The sequence below is a fragment of the Molothrus ater genome, chromosome 7 (genome assembly GCF_012460135.2).
Source record: "Molothrus ater isolate BHLD 08-10-18 breed brown headed cowbird chromosome 7, BPBGC_Mater_1.1, whole genome shotgun sequence".
Classification (NCBI taxonomy): domain Eukaryota; kingdom Metazoa; phylum Chordata; class Aves; order Passeriformes; family Icteridae; genus Molothrus; species Molothrus ater.
This window is the reverse complement of record NC_050484.2, coordinates 34,089,817-34,111,751: the sequence shown is the minus strand read 5'-3', so window position 1 is coordinate 34,111,751 and position 21,935 is coordinate 34,089,817. Positions and strand designations below refer to the sequence as shown.

Here is a 21,935-nt window from a genome sequence, read left to right as displayed (position 1 = left end):
TATCATTACCACAGAAAACCCAGAGAGAAAGTGTGCAGGGATTATTGTGCAGAGTTATGCCACTATTTATCTAGTGATGGATGGGTGAACCAGCAGAGCTAAAATAAGGTTTAATCCCCATCTCCACCTACTTCATTTTTTCCCCCCCGCCTCACTTTACATTTTTGATATTTTTCTTCCCCTTCTAATGCTTCTCTTTTGTGGTATAAAACTTCTGGTCATTGGCCAGGGCCAGAGATGCCAAACATCATATGAGAAAAGTTATTCTTTTTAATATTTCTATCCATCTGGAAACAGAAACTGGGAGGAGCATGGGCCAGCCATTCAAGCTGTTGACTGCTCCGCTGAATCAGACCCAAAAATCTCATGTTTTCAAAGTTTACCAACCACTTTCCCAAACTGCTATCTTAACCAATCCAGGACTAAAGGAAAATATTATTTTTCAACATCAGATCTGAATCACCTTTGTTGTCAATCTTGGGAAGTTAAGAACTGGATGCTTCCAGATGAAAATGCTGCTGCTCAGTCATATTTTCCTTATAATTGTCTTCAGCCAGGATATCAAATCCACTAACAAATATTGAGTGCATAAAATATCCTGACTTAAATTACATAGCTCAAATCCACCATTTGCTATAAATTAAATGGCTCAGAACTGAACAGTAAAAAGCTACAAGAGCAGCAGTTAATAAGAGCCCTCTCAGTGCTAAAAAAACTCCTTTCACACACATTGCTTTAATTGAATTAGTACAGGTGCTGTACTTCAAAATCAGCATGGCCTCCTCTAATTGATAAGGCGCACAGTTTTCTCTGTAATTAATATAAAGGGCATGCATGGAATTATGAAAAAACTACTCAAAAGTCAAAGAAAAATATATCTAGGATGACCCCAATATTTTTATAATTTTTATTTGGGGTGCTGCATTCCCCTTGTTTAACATCTGTTAATATCCCCTTTTCTATGCTACTTTTTTTCAAGAAAACACTTCTAGGACAGCTCAGGATCAACTTGCAATACCTCTGCAAATGGATGATATTGGACTGAAAAGAATTCCAAATATATCCTAATGATACATTCTGCTTCTGTCTCAATAAATATCATCATCTTTTGTTAAGCTGCTGCCCTTCCTGCACCTTTTCAACATGTGAAGGTTGATAAAATGACCCAAAATGCCCTGAAGAATTAGCACAGAAATAGGAAAATGAAATAATTTTGTGGAGTTTGTGTTGATTTGTTTTTAAATTGTCTTTAGAAGAATAGTACAGATGAGAGTATATAGTGTAAATATTTGAGTTTCTAAATAAGAAATAAAAAGACTCTCATTGTCATGGGCTAATATTGTTAGAAACTATAAGGAAACATAATTATCACTGTATCACATACAGGTTTTATAATTTTCTTGAGTAGAATTCAAACCTTCTGAACATACCTAATCCCAAAAAGTTTGTGTAAGTAACAGTGCTGCTGATACCAAACTTTCTTTAATTAATCTGTATTAGCATATTCATTTTACTTTAGCAGAAAAGCATCTGTTTCTCATTCCCCCTAGATTCTTCTAATGTCAAGAATTTATTGTTTTTAATTTAATAATAATATTTCTTATACAAATGAATAATAATATTAAAAACACCTCAATAAGGTCAGAGAACAAAGCCTTCATCACATTCCTTTATGCCAAACTTTAGCACGGATGAAACCCCAGTCAAGTTCAACAGAACCAACAGCAAAGTCAAGCCATGTAAATGACTTGGCACCTGCTAACATTATTCTTTTTATTGATCAATCAAAGTCCCTCACGTTCCTTTACATCTTGAGGCATCCAAATCCTCACTTGCTTTAGTAAAGCAAGTGCAAAATTTACATTATCAATAAATAACCAGAGTGATTTATCAGCTCCACAGAGCAATTCCTTACCGTGGGTTCCTGGGTACTGATGATGTCTGCAATTGTCAAGTTGTGTTGGGAAAGATTTCTTCTGTGACGGCTTATCTGAAAAAGAAGAAGAAATATTTACATTCAGACAGGATTTGAACACATGCAGGTAAAGGTGGACCAACACATCTCATTACAGGGCACGCACAGCGTGCATTGGGTGGAGGACTGGGGTTTCTTTCAGGTGTTCCTCTGAGCCCTGGGTATTTAAAATGTGCAGCTGATATACTCTGGTATAAAACTCTGGTATAAATGTGTTTCTTGGTGATGTCACATGGGCAAATTTACCTCAAAATTAATCAGCTGATAATAATAACCTAAAATATGGGGTTTTTTCTCATCAGGAACCTCAAAAATTGTTTAACTGCTTAGGTGCTCTTAAACCCATTTTAGAGAAATAGGAAAGCTGCTGATTGTAACTTCAAGGCCACAAAAAGCAAGTTAATGAAGAAACCAGAAAACAATTGGGCAAAAGCACACAAAAATCCAGCAAGTTTAAACTGCTTTAAAGGCTGTTTCTAAAGTCTCCATGATCGAAAGGTTACAGCAATTCTGTAACTCTGACTCTACAATTGCTCCCAAATTCTGAGTCCTTGATTTCCTCCAATTCTCCCTTTTCTTTGAGGAACAAAATGTAATCAACTGTGACTTAATTCTGAAAAATTATTGCTTTATACCAGAAACTATTAAAACAAAATAAAAGTTACTTCACAAATCAAGCATTTGGCAGAGCTCAATAGCATTTTACTTCCTTGAAAATCTGCAACAAAGAACAGATCCCTCAAAAGTGTGTGCGAGTATATGTGTGTGTATATATATATACACACATAAAACTTTTACTGTTTAAATTCAGTATCAATCAAGAAATATATAATTATGAGCTGAGGTTCTGTAAAATTTAGTGATTATTTCCTCTTTTAGCTCAAGTCACAAAGCAAACAACAAAATATAGTCTCAACTGGTTTCCACTGTATTCATCATAATGCATTCTCTTTTCCCCTATTAAAAGAGAGTTAACCAAAAGTCATAATGTATTCTGTTTATATTCAAGTGTCTGAATATAGAAAATGTTCTTAATTAATCCAGAGGGCCACGCTCAAAAAACAGTTAAACATATTATGATCCCATATTTTTTCTCCACACATTGCTTTCATGTTTATTTGTAAGCACTAAGGTTTTTAAGCCTTGAAATCTATATCCTAGATATTGCTCTACTCTCCTAGTCAGAGCTAATGAGCTTAATGAATTACCAGTTCTAAATTTAATACAAACATTTCAAAGAAAGAGATAAAACATCCTTCACAATTCAAAAGTTTCTCTGACCTATTTATGAAGAATATCACTTAACAATTTCATTAAGGGTGAGTAACAGCTGGTGACATGGCTGTGTCCTAAAGTGTTTTTCTCTCTTAATATTCTGCATCTTAAGCAATCGAGCTTTCATAAGAAATACTTTAGTTAGTGGCAGTCCCTCCTTTGGGGAGAAAAAAAATGTCAGACCACATTTTCTGTATTTTGCAATCTTGTTTTCAGGAGTGTCATGTTCCTGTTTTATTAGCATGTAGGGTAAACAAGAATGATTTGCTGATGCTATTGAGAGAACTTCTAAGATTACAGTCCTTCTATTTAGATTTTGGATGGAGCTTAATATTAATGCAGGCAGAGGCATGTATATAAATTCAAAATAAATTAATTCCATTTATCTTTTTCTTTATCTTTACTGTTAGACAACTCTGAAGGTTCTATAGTGCCTGAGACATATAGCTAAACTATTCAGGTCTAGATCACAGGAACTCTTTCTTACCCAGATCCCCCATATCCTAATTATTCCTTAACATACAAGAGAACACACTGCCCGGCGATGGCTTCTCAAATATATTCTTCACTCATCCAAATTAAATAACAAGGCACACCACCACTCCACAGTGCCTGCTTTAGCATTCAGCTGCTCTCTCCAGGAGCCCCACGTGGCTGTTGGGGGCCCTGTGTGCAATGTTGTGAAGTGTGGAGAGCCGAGCTGAGCTCTCGGCTGCTCTCTGGCTCAGCGATCAGAGCATTTGCAAAAGAAATGCTCACGTTTGATACTTGCTGAAAAAGGATTTATCCAGAGCCCTAAATTCATCCACAACAGAAGGAGGAAATGAGTAAAAATTGCTATTTTTGTAGGCCTAGTAAATTATCGGGGTGGTATAATTAAAGGACACTATTCAAGATTTCCAGGAAATATTAAGCAATTAAGGAAAATAAAATTCCAGGTGTGGATGGAATACTATGTCCTTTAAGAAACCTCTTTGTGTATGCAAAGAAGAAACGTTAGGGAAAACTCCATGAAGGCAAGGAAAAGAGTAAACCTCTTACATAATTATTTAATTGATACATTTGCTAAAAAAGGTGTTTCTTTTTGGTAGCCCACTAATGGGCAATCTCATGCAAAGGAAGTCCTGAAGCTCCAAAGTCTGAACCTAGTTGCAATTATACAACCAAAATCCACAATTATGTAAGCCAAGATCCAGCTCTTCTGGAAAAAGACTCCAAATATTTTGCTCACAAGTGGAATTAATGGAAACTTCAATAAAGTTCTTACTGTTTTCTACCAGCCTTTTGGTTTAGAAATAGAACTTCAAAGAAAGTTAATCAAAACAACTTGAAAAAAAGAAAGAGTATCATCACAGGAAATATGTTCTTTTAGACTGATTTGATAAAATTCCAGAAGGGCTGATAGAAATTTGGTCTTAAATATATTTTACAAATACCAGTGAATGGGTCAGTTACATCACTTCCCTTAAGATAAATCCAGTTGAAAGTTAAAATGTTCTCAGCAGAACCTGGGTGACAGCAGTCAAGATGGCCATGTTTCAATATACTCACAATTTTCAATGAAGTACCAAAATATTCAAAGGGAGGTGTAGGCTCTGTTATTTTCATTCTTTCATTCAGCTTTTAATAGATAGACCATAAAGGAGAGAGGTTTAGATTTTTTTTTTCCTCCATAGCTCCACTTGATTACTCTAATAAACTCAAGAAAAAACCTAAATGATATCTGTCAGAAGTCCTCTACCTCACCTCCCAGGGTACGATGAAAGGCAGAGATTTACAGGAGAAGTTCGTGAGATCCCTTTTTGGGAAAGCCAGCTTATCAGCAGTTTTCTGATTTGATGAACATTCTTCAGTCAGCAACAATGTCACCTGCAGCACTAAAAATCCACTCTGCGAGCGCTTCCAAGTCTGTGGGCAAGTCTGGTTTTGTTAAATTCAGCCTGAGCTGCCCCCCCCTTCCCTTAGCTAAAGGGGATCCATCTCCTACCAGAGTTATTTCAGCATCTAAGCACTAATCCGTCATCATCCTTCCCACAAAGGCAAAGCCTCCTCTCCGTGTGCCTGGTACCCCGGTGTGAAGGGACAACCATCTGACAGCTGCTGCTTGAACAGGGAGGTAAAACACAGGAACCTGATGTTTCATTTAATTTCTCTCTGTGTTCCCGTTTGTTCTTTAAATTCTCCCTCTTTTTCTGGGGATTCATCATGGCTAAGTCAGCACTACTCTCTTCACACAGTGTGGCATTGATTTAAAAAGAATCTTGGAGGATCCATTTGTTTTTTATTTCCCATTACAGGCATATTTCTAACCTAATTCATCTCGTCTATGAGAAGCAGCAGACTTCTTTTTGATTTCAACCAAACCTAACAAAACCAACCGACATTACTCAAAATGCTGCTCCAGTGCAAAGCACAGACAATTAATTATTTCCTGAAATGTCATTCTGAATTCACTTGTATCCCTAAGTAATTAAGATAATTGTATGACCTTTCTCAGTGGCTTTCAAGATTGTCAAGTAAGTTATTCGCCACAGATTATTTATCACAAACACCACCTACAAGTAGCCTGGGAAAACCATGGTTTTCTCAAACAAGCAGCACCTGGTCCAACAGAGCTTTGCTTTGGATGGGAAACCCTTAGCTGGCATCTACCTGCTGTTTTCTCCATCATTCACAGTATTGCTCTGCCAAGGAGATGGTTCTCATGGAGGGTTTGATAGATTTCTACCAAAACCCTTTCAGTGCTGTTCATGGTTTGACCTTTCTTTTCGGGGCTCTAGCTGTTGTTTTGTTTCATCCTGCCGACACTGCAACCATGTATGTGGAGATTCCTTTATAAATAACCAAAAAAAGAGAGAAATCCCCTACTGTTGAGCCCTACTGCTGCCTGATGCTCTGCTCTGGACCCCATCCAGCAAAGCACTCTGCAGTGGCCTTAAGTGTTTTTCTGGATCAGGGCCAGAACACTCCATTCTTTACGGAATCGAACTTACTGGTGGCAGCTTGAAAGTTTTGCAATAAAAGTACAAACTGATCACATAAACTTTTGTGGAGACCATTCCCTCAACAGAGAAGGAGGGGTGACACCTGATTTAGTGATGTCTGTGGTCGTTTCATTCCCAGTCACCCCCAAACTGCAGTGACAGCTCATAATCGCTTAGATAAAGAAACTCAACAAAAATGTATTGTAGCATTTCTTAATGGCCACATCCCTTGAAAGACACCTATGGAATGGCAATGGCAAGGAGAATCCTGCAACATTTCACTCACTGCCATGCTCAAAGTGACTTGTTTTCAAGATCCAATCTTGAGCAGTATGGCAAGTCCATCGTTATCTACAGAAATTATTTGGAAAGAGCTGAGCTATGATATGATTTCATGTCAGCTGTGAAAGGCACTGAGGAAATCCCATAGGCCCCCCCACTCAGAGATGCCCCTTTGTCATTTTCAAGGGCATTTCATGACACAAAAATTGGGAGAGCCTTCAAAGGGACAGAGGGCAGGGTTAGATTATAGGTCAGGAAAAAATCTTTCCCTCACCCAAGGGAGGTGAGGTCCTGGCACAGGGTGCCCAGAGAAGCTGTGGCTGCCCCATCTCTGGAAGCACCCAAGGCCAGACTGGATGGGGCTTGGAGCAACCTGGGATAGTGGAAGGTGTCCCAGCCCATGGCAAGGGGTGGCACTAGATGGCATATAAGCCACACATTATTCTATGACTCTATTCATTTCAGTTCAGCAAATAAGGAATTTTTGTCCATTATCAAGAAGTAGAGGATGTCAAGACACAGCACGAACTCTGCCATTCCTGCCCCACACTGCTGCAGATGCTCCCAGTGCATTTGAGCTGTGCCATCTCTCAGCAGAAGACCCCTTCCAGCCCTGGGGAAAGCTCCATGTCCCACAGCCACTGTCACTCCTGCCTTGCTCTGGAGCCCTCCTAACACCATCCTCCTAAGGATCACATTAGAACCACATGGTTTATGTTTTCTTTTCCCCCTTCCTTGTCTCAAAGGGGTTTCTTCAAGAAAAAAGGTAACAAGACTAAAGGCAGTATAATATGACATTAGCTCTCACTGCCTTTTTTCCAAGGCTTGCAGGAGAGAGAGACACAAAATGCAGTTTCCTGCGCCCACCAGCCCAGATTTGCTCCTCGCCCTCCATCCCCAGGCTCCTGAAAACTCGTTACGGCGCAGGTGACTGCACGCCTTGCTCAGGAATAGGAACTTGCATGGATGGAGCTCTTGTGTGCTGGCTACAGACCAGATAATCTCTCCATGCATCATTTAATAAGAAAACCACTTCCCCGTCCTCACAGGCCTACGTTACATATGACATACTCTCAGCAGAATCTGCAGCCTGGAGTCAGCAGGGGGAAGAGGAAGAGCAGCAAGCAGGACCATGCTGCCTTTGCCCTGCGCGCCTCCCTTTGAGCACACTGCCCTCTACACTCAGCTCACTTCTCCAGAGCCTCTGAAAATAATTATAATGGTTTTGCTTCCCTTGACCTCTTGCTCCCTTATAAATCAGAATCCTATAGACCTTTCCCACAGTGCAGGGGTTCTCCTTTGTATCCAAGCCTGTGAAGGTGGGTATTTTTTATCAAGGCAATATAACCACGTGGGCGTGCTGCTCCCTGGCTTCAGGACTTGCTGTAGACGAGCACCACGGTGCCTCTGCTGGGGGAGTATCTCCATTTATCTTCATTCATGAAAGAAGAGCAAAATAATTACTCAGATCCTAGCTTAAATTTCAGCCCAGTGTTAAGATGAGCTCATTCTCTGTGATCAGAGAAGCATTAATCACGAGTTTGATTACAAAGCAGAGCCTGTTTGAAACCATGTTGCCTTCTTTCCCCAAATTATTGGAGGGGTGTTCTAAATTTGGGGTATCCAGTTTGGGCTAATATTTTGAGTCCAAGAATTAGCCTTCCCTGCTACTTTTCTGCATTAATGGCGTGCTGTTTCCCAGGAGCAGATTTTTCCCTAGAGTGGTAGCCCTTTTGTTCCTCTCTAGTCACTCAAATGGCCTTTGAAATTTGTCCAATTGATCCTTGCTTTGAGGGAGTCCCAGCTGATGTAGTTGGCTTCATTTTTAGCATTTTCAGGAGTAGGAGAAGTGCCAAAAGCCTATGTAGAAGAAGAGACAGCTACAAAAGGTTCTTACCACCCATATGTGTTCAAGAAATCCTAGGGCTGCTCTAAATTTGACTGTGGGTCACTCGGATTCGTGTACCTGGGGATCCAACCATCACAAAGGAGCCAACAGCTGTGCTGCCTCTAATCCGCAGGATTTCCAGCTGGAAATCAAACTGGAACCCAGTCTCTAAGCTTCAATATGCTTTAATTGCATTAAATAAAATCCTCATCGATTCCAGCAGAGAACATTAAAAGTGGGACTTCTGATATATTTCTATTTGCCTTTTCTGTTATAGCCTGTAATATGCAAGAAAATGCAGCAAGATACACACTGTGACAGCATTCATCCAGCCATACATAAAAAGGTATATTATGAAATCTAAGGTATTGATAAGTTTCCTATTCTGGTTTTTCTATTCATCACACAGTCATTACTTTTGGTTCACTCTGATATTTTAATATATTTATCTAAATTATTGCAGGTGATTTGGTAAAATTACAGATGAGCAGTGCAGCAATGGTAGAGAAAATATGGAGTAAAAACAGCAGGAATAAAAATGCAATAACTATCAGAGCTTCACTGTTCTTTGCCTCTGACATCTATGTCTGCAAAACTGCTCTTTGATGTTATGGCTCTAAAAGGTAAAAATCAAAGTTAATACAGACATAGAGTAATGATAGATTATCTTTTCATGTCCCCTCTGGATCTTAGAAAAATAAAGACAATAAATGTGAGAACTCAGCTGTGACAGCAAACTGTGTCAGCAACTATGACCTGAAATTGCACCCCAGAACTGTAGTCTGAGGGTAAAAGGAAAGCAAAAAAAATATCATTAAAACTTACTAAGTAAATGTGCAAAAGCATCTACAAGAATTGCCTTTACAAAATCACATCCAGCACATACACTACAATCAAAATGCTCTCAAAAGCGCTCTACTGAAAGGACTGTCTTACAGAAAAGCATAATTAACATTGATGTCACACTCCTGCAAGTCATCCATTGCTGTTTGCCATATAAACACCCTTGTAGAAAATAATATTAATATTCCTAGGCAAATGCTCAGTCCTCTCTAGTGGACCCCACATTAGCACATCGCTTTATCCTGCCTACCTAATTCCTTCTTTCGGATTTAAACAAGCCAAAAACTCACCTTATGCTACTGCAGAAGCAATTTTTATTTTTGAAGGTTAATCCAACTCAGCAGGATTTAGGGATGGCACTTTTGCTTGGTCGTAGGCATGTTGGCTCAGGCCAGACAGCTGTTTGGACATTCTCCACTGGGAATCTTGCCCTCAACACCCACAGTTGATGCACATACATGGTCTACTGGCTGCCTACTTCCATGCCCATCTGTTCAGATGGCATGGTGCCCACTCACAAGTTCGCTGGATCCTTGCCCTTAGTGTGTAGATGCCAGGCAATGATGGGCTTAGATGGGCAGCCTGCAAAATACTGAAAGTGATCATTTTTTTCCTCTAGGAAGTCCTTCCTCTGCAATAGCACTGAAGCATGGGCACCACATGCTACCCTACACTTAATAACACCTGTGGACATATATGTGCCAGAAATGGAAAGGGGGGGTGCGAGGAACGTGCTTGGGGGGGGGGAAATATAAAGTGGAATGATACAAAAAAATTTCAAGGATTCCTGTGTAAGAATATACTCTCCATGGCCCATGGCAGTGGAGGGACACCCAGAGTAACTGGGAACAAGGAGGCTCAAGCATCAGGGCAGCACAGCCATGGCCACGCCGGCCAGAGCACAGCCTGGCTTGCCCTGATTCCCACTTCTGATACCCAACTTCCCTTACAGCCACCTTGGGTACTGCACACCACTCACTACACACTCAAAGTGTATAAAAATCAAAACCAAATCACACCAAAACCAGTGTGATCTAAACCCAGACCTCTCTAAACTTCAACACACATTCCATATACACTGCAGAGCACAAAATATTCCATGGGAAGCCATGGGACCAGCGAAGGTAGATAGGAAATAAGTCATTTTAACAAAGGTCCATTTTAACTTGTGTCATCATTGCCCTTTGAAACAATAACTGAGAAAACTGTACTTGGTAACAAGAGATTATTTCAGATCATTTAGTAGATAAGGAAAGTTTTGGGGTTTTTTTCCTCCAAGTCCAAAAGTCAACCTTATTAGCTATATTAGGACAAAGCAGCAATTTAAATTATCATTTTCTTCCCTAGTTCAATTAACAGCAAATCAACATACAGCAATAATTTTATTGCTTGAAATAAGCTACTTTAAAAATTAATACTTTGTTAACTATTCCAAAAAGATACATTTTATTTACTTTTTCATCAAAATTATTTGAACTTTGTGCCTATAAATCCCAAGGTATTCTCACAGACCATCCATTCTTTAGTTGTTCTTCATACATTGTGTGGGAGTCTTTAGAAAAGTCAGAGAGACTCTGCTCTTTGATTAGATGAACTAAACTTTTAGAAGGAGGGAGGGGGAAATCAAAGAGTGCTCAAGCAGAGTATTTCCAGTGTAGTCTTTCAGGAATCCTCCTTCCTACCAACACTGTGGTGACCAAACTATCAGTCTTACAAACATGCGTGAAAAAATCAAGAAGCTGAATTGCAAATATCCATGAAACACATTGATATAAGCATTCCAACAAGTGTTTTTTTCTCTTTTTTCTTCCCCTTCCCCTCGCTGAGTGCACCCCAACAAAGCTCCAACAACTTCGAGTGCGCGCAAGCAGGCTGGAAAGAGATAAATCTACAAGGCTGGATCTGCAGCCTGGCTCAGGGCTCTCATGGAGTCAGCAGTGTGCTGTGCTTGGAGGCACATTTAAGCTGTGTCTAACTTAGTGTTTACTCTGGGGTGACTGGATTTGAGCTCTCTGTCCCTACCCCAGAGAATTGTTTGCTGTGCGGAGACATCAGTCTTTGAGCATGCTCCGCCGAGTCGCTCATGTGTGGCTGCTTGATCTGTTTGGGTCTGGACATATTGTCAAATCCTTGTGTCCAAGTTCCATGGGAGCAGTGCCGAAAAAGTCCTGGCTCCAGAATGAGAATTAGATTTATACAGAACGCAAGCCAAAATAGTCGCTATGAACATCCGGTGACAAAAATCAAAGAATCGGAATAAAAAGTGGTTTGCTCTGACTCTCGAGCTCAGTTCAACTTCTTTAATCTGAGGGAAAAGAAAGTAGTAAGACCACCTCCTTTCTAGTTTTCAGGCTCTCGATTCCAGGCAAAGCAGAGGTGAAACGCTGCCTTTTACAATGGAAAGTCCTTTGTTTTGCTCAGTGCGGAAATTCTCACAAAGAACCTTTTTGTGTGATTGAAAGGAGTATCTTCTAACACAGGTCATGGCTGACAACCCCATAGCTAAATCTTATTAAAAACTGTTCAGAGACCAAAATTAGAGACTGTAATACAGAACCACTTGGATACCTGTCAGATTGATAATATCTAGATGACCATCTAACTTGCCACCTGCTCTCCCTTCCCTTTGCACTAATAACCTGAATAAGCTTGTGAATACTTTTTCCCCAATCCTGTTGGCTCATATTAGTCTTTCATAACATCAAGACCTGCAATCTCTTAAAAAAGTCAGTTTTTCTTATTAGCATTGTTCAGAGGAGCAAATTACAGATTGCAGCACAAGAAAGAATGAAACAAAGTTTTCAAATAGATTTTCCCAGGTGCCATTATAAACATTAACGTGAAAGAAAGAGTAATCAAGATAATAACTGATCTACTTCAAGTAGCTTTTTCAGCAAATGACTAATTTTGCAAAGGTCAATTAGCAGGATGACTCCTTCCTATTAGATTTGACACCATGATATTCAGCCAGGAAAAGAATGAAAATATTTTAAAGCCAAGCTTTTCTCCCCTCTTCCTTGGAGATTTCTCAGTTTTATATTTAATCACAATCTTGCAGCAAACCAGGTAGGACAGCAGTGATTGCTAGTGCTGCTACCCAGCTCAGGGATTCTCCACTTACAATTTGCCTTCATTTCACACAAAATTAATATCCTAGCATTTTTACCACAACCTGCTGACACAGTAAAACTATGATAATGTAAAGCTTAGGGCTTGGTTGGGGGTTTTTCAAATACCAAAGTTAGTTCTTCAAATTTGTATCAGACTTCAGGATTCATGATGAGATTCTTTGTCATACGTATTCAAAAAAAAAAGTAAAAAAAAGTGCAATCTATTTGTGTCTTGGCAAAATTAGAACTACAATTGCAAAACTGTATTCTTCATATTGCTTAAGTGCTATTTCATTATTTGACCTTCAGAGACATAGAAACATTTCAAAAAATCTACTCCCCAAGTTGGGCCATGTCCTGAAGAGAACACTGGGGACAGGGAATATTCCTGATCCAAGCGCACTGAACCTCCTGGTATTATTCCTGTGCCATCACACTGACAGCAAACCACATACTGCTAACACAGCAGAAAAAGAAAGGAAGAAATGGAATTATCCTGTTTGAAACTTGTGAAGCGTCTAGACAGACTGAAAATTGCCTCCGATTTGATTTTCTTAATTCTGTTCTTACAGGAAAAAGTCACCTATTTTTCAAAATGTTAAAAAAAATACTCTCAGCAATACAAAGATCATCCACTGCCATCCAAGATGTGGGCAGTGTATAAAGGCAGCATTACCCCAGAGAAGTAATTTACCCTATTAAAAACCCCCAAATTACACATCTATATAATTCATTTAAAAACCCCAAACAACCATCCAGCAACTCAAGAAAACAAATGAACCAAACATTGTTAGGAGCTTTGATGGCACACAAAAACAGGACTTTAACTGCATATTTCAGTGCATATGTTGTACATACCACACTCTCAGCAAAGTCACAAATATACATTGTGTAATGTAGGGAAAAAGGTTTTGATTTATCACTTCTGTGCTTGGTTTCTTTCTCTTCCAGCCCCAGCTCAACAAAGGCTTTCAAACAGCTTCAACAGCACCTGCCACCAGATCGCTTTGCTTCTCCACCCCACGACATGGATGAGGAATCAAGATGGCACCACTTATGAAAATGTTTATATAAATATTTTATCCAAACTGTGCTGGACTTAGCATATGCTGGATATTTCTCTCTGATATCTCCCTGGAAGGGACACATTTCTTGGTTGAAGGCATGAAAACACAATGAATTTACCAATTCTCTCGGTAGTTTCCCACTAGCCTTTTGCAAAATGTGCTGTAATTCTCATTTTATTTTGGGGGGATTCCAACTTCCTGACATTTCATCTTGTATACCCATTTCCCACTACGTTAAAGAACTCTGGTGCCCAATGTTGTCCCATAATGTAGGAAAGAGAGAAATAATTTGCCTTTCAATTTCTTTCAATAATTTAAACATGCTGAGGTCTGTAGGTCCTTCATTGTCAAGAAAATTTTCCTAACCTCACTTATTTTTTTTGTTTTGCCTCTTCCTTGCATAATCTTAATTATTTTAGAATCACTATTCTGATTTTCTACTCATCAGTGCCATTGAGAGATATGAGCATTTGCCATCTCACTGCTTCATTTTCACTCACAATGGCCAGCTCAAACTTCTTGACCCCAAAACACCCACAAAAGCAATGTTTTACAGCAAAATCCCAGAACACAGTTTCTAATTCTGGGTGCAGCAGGGCCTGTTTCCCATATATACATACATTTGGATAAATTAAAATGCACTTTCAGCCATTAAGCCATCCAGATCACTCTCCACGAGTGCCTTTACCCAGACCTATTTGCCAGTCCATCAATCTTTGCTTTATTTTCAAATGTTATTAGAACTGTTCTATTTACTTCCATATCATGGATAAAAAGAGTGATTAGTGTCAAGATTAATACTAGTCCCTGGAGAACAACTCTAAAAATTCACCCAGTTGATGATGATTCCCCAGGGACTACTTTCCAAAACGTGTAAATTAATCAGTTCTTAATCCATTTAATGTGTGCTTCACTGATACAGCACATAACTAGTATTTAATCAGAATGTCACGTACTATTAAGTTGAGTGACTTAAAAACTTTCACTGCACAAGTATGGCTCCTTTTCCAACCAGACTTACATCAAAAAAATAATCCATTTGGTTGCATTTTTTAAATTTGTTATTTGTTCACTTATTATGATTGACATCAATGATATTCCTATTTTTTAATTGAACCCTGGAACACTTTTCCATTAATTGACCCAATACTCTTATGGGATAATTTGACTGTGAAATTTTCCAAGTCATGCCATTTTCCCTTTCTGAACACTGGCATAATGATTGCCCCTTTTTTAAATTTCGTAATTTCCATGACAACTAAATATTTACAATTTAAATGAACAGGCATGGACCACCTCAGAAAAATCTGCAAGGTTGTAGTAAGACATTTATTTAGGTTTGCTAAATTTTGCCAGATATTGCTAATTTCTTCTGGAATTAGCGTTCAACAGACTTTCTGTCATTAATAGGATAGAAGCGGTGATGAACCTTTTCTCCTAATCAGGCCATGTGATTTCAGGAAAACACCAAACCAACCACAAACACAAAACCCCACAAAATTTATTCATTTTTCTGTATCACTGTTATAAGCCTCATCATCTTAGCAGTGAGCCTGTAGCAGCACAGACTTGAGCCCTTAAAAATAGAAATAAAACAAGTTCATTGAAATTATTCCTGTGCACAGAGTTCAGAAATTAAAGAATTTGGAAACCTTCAGGATGCAGGGAATGCCTCCCTTTTATCCAGCACTGCAGGGCTTGCAGGATTCCCCTCAGGGTACAATACCTGGGGTGAAGTTGGTGGTTGGGAAGGTTTTATACACATTTTAACATTTTGCTGCTTTCTACTGTGTAAAGGACCTGTCTTTGCCTGTAAGAAGTGCCATCACAAAAAACAGTCAAATAGCCAATACAGCCCAGTTTGTCACTGCCTAGATTAATAGATTTATAAACTGCTGAATGCACAGTCCACCTGATAGAACAAAACTATCTGGACTCTACTGCAAAATCAACTTCATTATTTAGCATGCGGAAGCTGCATTTTATACAACCACCTCTTTTTCTGTGAGGAAAGTTGCTAAATCAAAAATGGGATATTTTCTCTCACTTATACAGGTGCACATATAACCAGGAAGGCAGAGGCAGGCTGGTGCACTGTGACATGCTGATTTTTTAAACACTTTGCAGGTTTAAGCATGTGTGTGGTTACAGTAGAGCATAAGGGAAGATAAAGCCACCTAAATTATAATTCCTTCAGTCATTTATTACACATTGCCATAGAAACGAATTCACAAACTATTTTCCATGTGGCTCTAAAAGTATCAAAATTCATCTTAAAATGTTCTACTATCAGTATACAAAGGGCCATTTGCTTCCCAGCTCAAATACCCAAAAATATTGTAAATGGAGTCTGACCTAAATAAATGCTACTCCAGATCTGAAGATCATCAGATCCATTACACAAAGCCATTCAGGCACAGACAGAGTGGTGGTTGCAAATGTTCAGATAAATTAGCATAAAGGCACACGTATCTCTAATAGGTTAATAAGTACAACCAGTGGGAAGTGAAAATGGTTGTTTGCCTATAGACTACTGTGAGAGTTCATCATTTATGGGGGGAACACACACAGAAACGCGCGACAGTGATTTTTCTTCCCTCCCACAAAACACATTATTTTAATAATTATTGAAAGATTAGGAGGTAGCCAAATGGTGTGGACGGAATTTTCTTGAAATGGTTTGGATCTGCTTTGCAAGTGATATTTTTGCGAGTCTAACACCCCCTGTTTTGTAGGTCACACGGATATCCACAGACTGCGGATACTGAAGGCGCTTGTCCTTCAGCCTTCTGCCTCACCACATGATTGAGCATCCATATACCTTACAACCATACACCCTGTCGAGTGTTATTCTCTTACATATCACAATTTACCTCGCTTCCTCCACTCAAACATGCAACCAAGCTGAGCAACAAGCTGCTTCAGCTGCCATGTCATTTCAGTTTTTACACATCTTCTCTTTTTTATGTGTGCTCTACATCTCCGTGATGTCTCATCTCCCCGTTCCACTGCCATAGGCTACGAGTCAGGAACAAAGCTCAGGCTCAATGTCAAACAGAGTGAAAATGGGAAAATATCATAGAAGAGAAAATTAATGGGCACAAACACAGCTCTGAAACTTCCATCCTTGTGGGCTTTGCAACGTCCCATCATTTCTCGGCAAAATATGAAGGAGAAGGGAGTAATGGTATTTCTACAGAAAATGCCTCAAAAAGGTATTTAGCTAAGGAAAATACAAAGTGGAAGAGTTATGCTTGCACATTAAAAAGTAAATAATCTTTTAAATGTTCAACGAGGCCCTTTGATATTAAAAAAATAATTTATTCCCACTCTCCACCATTTTCCTGCTGTCCCTCTTTCCTTGCCTGACCACCGTGGTTTACAGAGGTTCATGTTTCCAAAAATGCCTCAGCAATAAAGAGCCCCAAGTCTGAAACACAGGAACAGACCCTGAGGCTGGAATCATGGCTCCTCTGCATGAACTGAGGTCTTTCATTTCAAACAGGGAAATTTCAAGGTGAAATACACAAAATCTCTCTTGTCAACAGGTTCACTAGTTATGTCTTTAAAACAAAATTGGCGCCTTTCAACTTTTCTCATTGTTTTTGTTTTGGTTTTCTTTCTGTAATAAAAAATTTGGGTTTCAGGGAAATTATGATGTTTGCAACCCACATCATAAAAAAATCTAAATTAACCACACAACCCCCAAATCCCAGTACTTTAAAAATGGTTGATCCTGCCCACATGGACATGGCTGGCAAATTCCATTGTATGGAATCAAGGTCTTAGATTAGATATTTGGTGACTGTGAAATCTAATTCATGACCTAAAACTTTTTAAAAAATAGAGATTGTATTTTTCTGAAAAAAATTAGAAATCCCAGGGTACAATAATGCAAAGGAAAAATGGGATGCTTCAGTTTTATTCTTAAATTGTAGAATTATCTTGCTCTAGGAAATACAGTATTGTTTAGAAACCTGTATCTCTCATCCCCAAGTGAGCTATTTTTAAAAAAAAAGCACTTCTCTTTTTGTCAGTTGCCAAAATCAAACACAGACATAAATGCTGGTATGTCAAATATTAACATTGGTATTTATTTAGATCCAGGTACTTGATTTATCAGCTAAATTATTTATTCAAGAGGTAACACTATACTTCATGTAACCCCATTTCATATTATGTGCAAACCTTACCTGAATATATTATGTGCAATCTTAATAAACCTTTTCACTTTTCAATATCAGTCCTTCATTTTTTTCACTGTTTGAAACATATAATTCATTTTTTGTACTAACATGCTATTACTGAGCTTACTGCAAACTGTATACATACTTTTCAATATATTTCAGATGAGCAAACCAGAGTAAAAAAAAATAAAATATCTTTTTTTGGGTGGGGGGTGAATTCATTCATGATGCATTTTCAGTCTGTTTATTAAGTAATCATATCTGGGTACAAGTGTCAACACAATTTACGTTTTGAATAATGTGAAGCAGATAACCTCAATTAACAAGTAATTAGAGTCATTTTCCTATTAAGCAGTTTCCCTAATTGTTTTTGAAACCTGGAACTAAAATTGTAATAAATAATAAGCGGCCAAAACATGTCCCTGCATTAGTTTAATCCAGGCTCTTCCAGTGGAGCCTGGGAAAAAAAGCAGCAGAAATAAGGGCTGACTCCTCATGAGATATTGAGAGAAGGGGGAAATATTTTGTAGCTGTGGACTCTTCATAGTGTACTCTTCTGTTGCTTTTTTTTTTTATTTTTTTTATTGATATTATTTCCTTTCCCTTTCTTTTTTCACCCCCATGATTTCATATATGAACTTTTAACATATGAGATATTTGACTTAATCATTGCTGTGGATTGACTAGAGCTCATCAGGGAAAAGCCATCCCCCAGTGAACACAGAGGGTGTGATCTCAGCTGAACTACATTTTATAGTAATACAAATTAATTTGATCCCTTGCATTCTACCTTGTCAGCACACCATGCCTCTCTTTATGTAAAATAATAAATATCAACCTGTTTTTCAACACAAATAGAACAATTTGTGTGTTTGCTGCTGGTCTTAAAAAAAAAAAAAAGTCTTTCACTTGAATATCAGTCTTTAAATAGATACCTGTCATATCTGAAGTACAATAAATGAGCTTAGAGAACATGAGAATTTCACATATATTTCTCTGCTCACACTGCATGTTCTCATGGAAAACACCTAGGTTGCACTCTGTCTGTCACATCCAAAAATGGGGAGAAATAATTTTCTAGCTGAAAACAAGAAAAGACCCAGCAGCTGCTCCTCACCCAGAGCCAAAACAAACAAGTGAACTAAAAACTAACAGAAAAGCTACACAAAAACCCCAGGGAAAAAAAAAAATGGAAAAAAAAAAAAAAGAAAAAGGGAAAAGAGCAAGTGCAATAATAGGGGGCTGCCCCATTCCTGGATATGTCCAAGACCAAGTTGGATGGAGCTCTGAGCAGCCTGGTTTGGTGGAAGGTGTCCCTGCCCATGGCACGGGATGGAACTGGATGAGCTCTATGGTCCCTCCCAACCCAAACCATTCCCTGGTTTTATGATTCCATTCTCTCCACCCACAAACTCCAGCCTAAGCCAGAGCCTCCTGACCTGTAGTAACATTTATCACAATTTCAGCTGCTAGGAGATACCATTTTCACCTGAAGGAGAGGAAAGTGATGGAATTCTTACAGACCATGAAGGAATCAAGCTACTCAAAAAGGCTCTTGGCACATTTCTAACCAGACTTCATCCTCCACCCCACAAACACTTGGCTGTTGGCTTTAAGTCTACAGGAAATTTTGCCAGCCTTGGAAGAGTACAAGACTTCTATTTACAAAATTCATTTTTTACAAAATTTCAATAAAGCAGCAAATCAAAACCAGACCGCTCAAAATAAAAATTAAAAACCCAAGGAAGACAGCCTGAGAAATTCCAGGAAAAACTGGCAGCTACAGAAGGACACGATCTGTCCAGAAGGAATACAAACATTTAAATAACTTGCTGGAAATTAGACTTTGTGAAAAATACCATTGATTCCTTTCAAGTCATTTTATTAAAAGGTCTATTAATGCTTGGCTTGCACTTTGTGGCCATGAGAGATGTTGGAGCAAAGAGCTATCAAAGGTGGCTATCAAAGTTGGGTTTTTTCCATTTAACTTTCTCTAACTATTAAGCTGCTCATTTTGTGGAGACAATCATTAGTGTCTTTAATGTGAAACAAAGCTTCTGGATAAGAGCTGCTAGCTGAAGATCAATATGAAAGATATCATTTCAGTTACAGCTTTAATAACTGTAACAATAGGGAGCCTGGCATTGCAGGCTTTATGCATTAATGTAATTTAGAATCTACCAGGTACAAATCTTATCAAACATTAGCAGTGGCTGCGTTGGGATTTTCTAGGTAAGAAAACTGTGTGATAAACGGGAAGTATTTGAAAGGTAAACTTTCATGTAATCAGGCTCATCTGCCACAAAAACATGAAAGAATTTACATTAAGAAAGTGAAATAAATAAACCAAAACAGAGTCTGGGAAAAGGATGGACATTTTAAAGGAGGTAGTAGTTCATGTGCTCAGAGTGCACTAGAATGTCTCTCTTGTTTATACCAACACAAATATGACCCAACAAAACTGGAATTTCAGCCAAATTCAGTGCAGCTAAAGATTTTATGCAAACCATCATACACAGAAAAAGAAACCTACCTGGATGTGCATTCAGCTAAACCCCAAAACTGATGAGGAACTTTTTTCCCTGGCTGCCAACAAAGCACCACCAGCACCAGAGACCAGAAGCACAACCCTTCCTCCAACCACAATTCACAGCTCCACCCAGCAAATTTACATTCCCACCCCATTTCTTCCCACCCACCTGTCTCCAAATCCCTCTGCTACCTGCTTGATCCATGCTTTTCACAATGGGCCCAGTTGCCCCAACCTTTTCCAGGATTTTGAGATTTGCATGGTGGTGTCAACCTTAGTCTTCTGCAACAGTTTATCTACAATCATGTTATTTCTTTTCCCAGCTCTCCAATTTCTTGATTAAAACAAAATTTAAAAAACAAAATACAAAAAACTCAACCCACCACCAAACGGTAAAAAAAAAACAAGAAAAGAAAATCAGGCCTGAAAATGTTAAGCCACAAATTTTGGATCTTCCCTGCAAAGTTATTCTTAAAACCTGATGCAAACAATTGGCAGTTCTTTAAACAATTTGTTTAACTTGTGTCCAAATGTCTTCAGGTTTTAGTGCTTACAGGTGGCTACTTTAGATTTACACTTTAATTTTGAGAAAGATCTAAACTGGGAACACTGAATTTTCAGTTTATCATTTGCTGATAAAAAATGGAAAGCTCAAAGTTAAAGTAGCCAACTACTGGAAAGAGTTGGCACCTGGCATTTTAATTTTTAAACATTGGGGGGTTTTGTGTAATGAGGTTATAAAGTAAGAGTCTGACTTCAGGACCACAATCAAGAAGAATGAGCTCTTAAGGATGACAGAATCACTGATGGGAAGCTCAGTTGGTCCAAAATCCAGGTTTGGTCCAAATAAATAAACAAAAGTTTGGATGCTTGTCTGGGTTTTTCTACCTGCCTTGGGGCTAGAGATGTCATGAGAACAGATTCTCTCATCACAGCTGCAGCACTTCCAGTCCTGGCCATGGATGAAATATCCAGGAGAACAATCTTTCTTACAGAGCTCTGGGGCAGGGGAGGGAAGTAAGGGAAAATAGGATGGGGATTTCACAGACTTTCAAATCTGATTCCAAAACTGAGGTAAGATTCAGAGATTAGAAAGGAAAACACATTTTTTACTCTACTTGGGTTTGGCTGTAGTCTTCAAAGCCACTTTTTACTGCAACTGGAGAGAGTGTGGCAGCTCAGAGAGTCAATAAACACAAAAAGAAAGGTGCAACTGCTTCTATAGTTTAGGCATATTCAGTACTGTCCTAAAATAACAAACATAACTTAGTTGCATTGGTCTATGACATGTAAGTATTTTTTTTTTTATTTTTAATAGGCTGTATATTGAGAAATGAAGCTCCTTCTTCCTCTCAAGGTGTTGGGTTCTGGGCCCTTTGAAGGGGGAGGTTCCAATCCAGCTGTGTGTCTATGCAGGTACACCCTCAACTAGAAAATCATGGATGATAAAGACCTATTTCCATTAAGGCTATGAATCACACCAAACAGGAAATCAAACAGAAAATAAAATATTGCCATGTTAACATGACAGGATCAGATGCTGAAAAAAAATAAAGAAAGAAAGGTTGACTTCAAAGGAAATTTCATGTGATTTAGGGCAGGAGAATTCTGCTGTCAACTATTTGTCTAATAGGCACATTGCCTAACAAGGACACTCTTTTCTGTTTTAAAACCCCTTCTCATTGCATTAAACAACATTTATTAAGCTTGTGCATACACAGTGCAATAGCACATGTATTTAGGGCATGCACAAAGTAATTTGATCCCCAGTTCATCTCATTGGTACTGCAAATG

General features: G+C 38.7%; 1 protein-coding gene across 1 annotated transcript in view; it reads right to left on the bottom strand.

Annotated features, from left to right (window-relative positions):
* Positions 1 to 21,935, bottom strand: part of ARHGAP15 (Rho GTPase activating protein 15) — a 320,720-nt gene that overhangs the window by 272,067 nt on the left and 26,718 nt on the right. Inside the window, exon 3 of the mRNA XM_054515336.1 lies at positions 1,916 to 1,990. Within this exon, the coding sequence (XP_054371311.1) occupies positions 1,916 to 1,990 (75 nt within the window). The remainder of the gene's footprint in view (positions 1 to 1,915; positions 1,991 to 21,935) is intronic.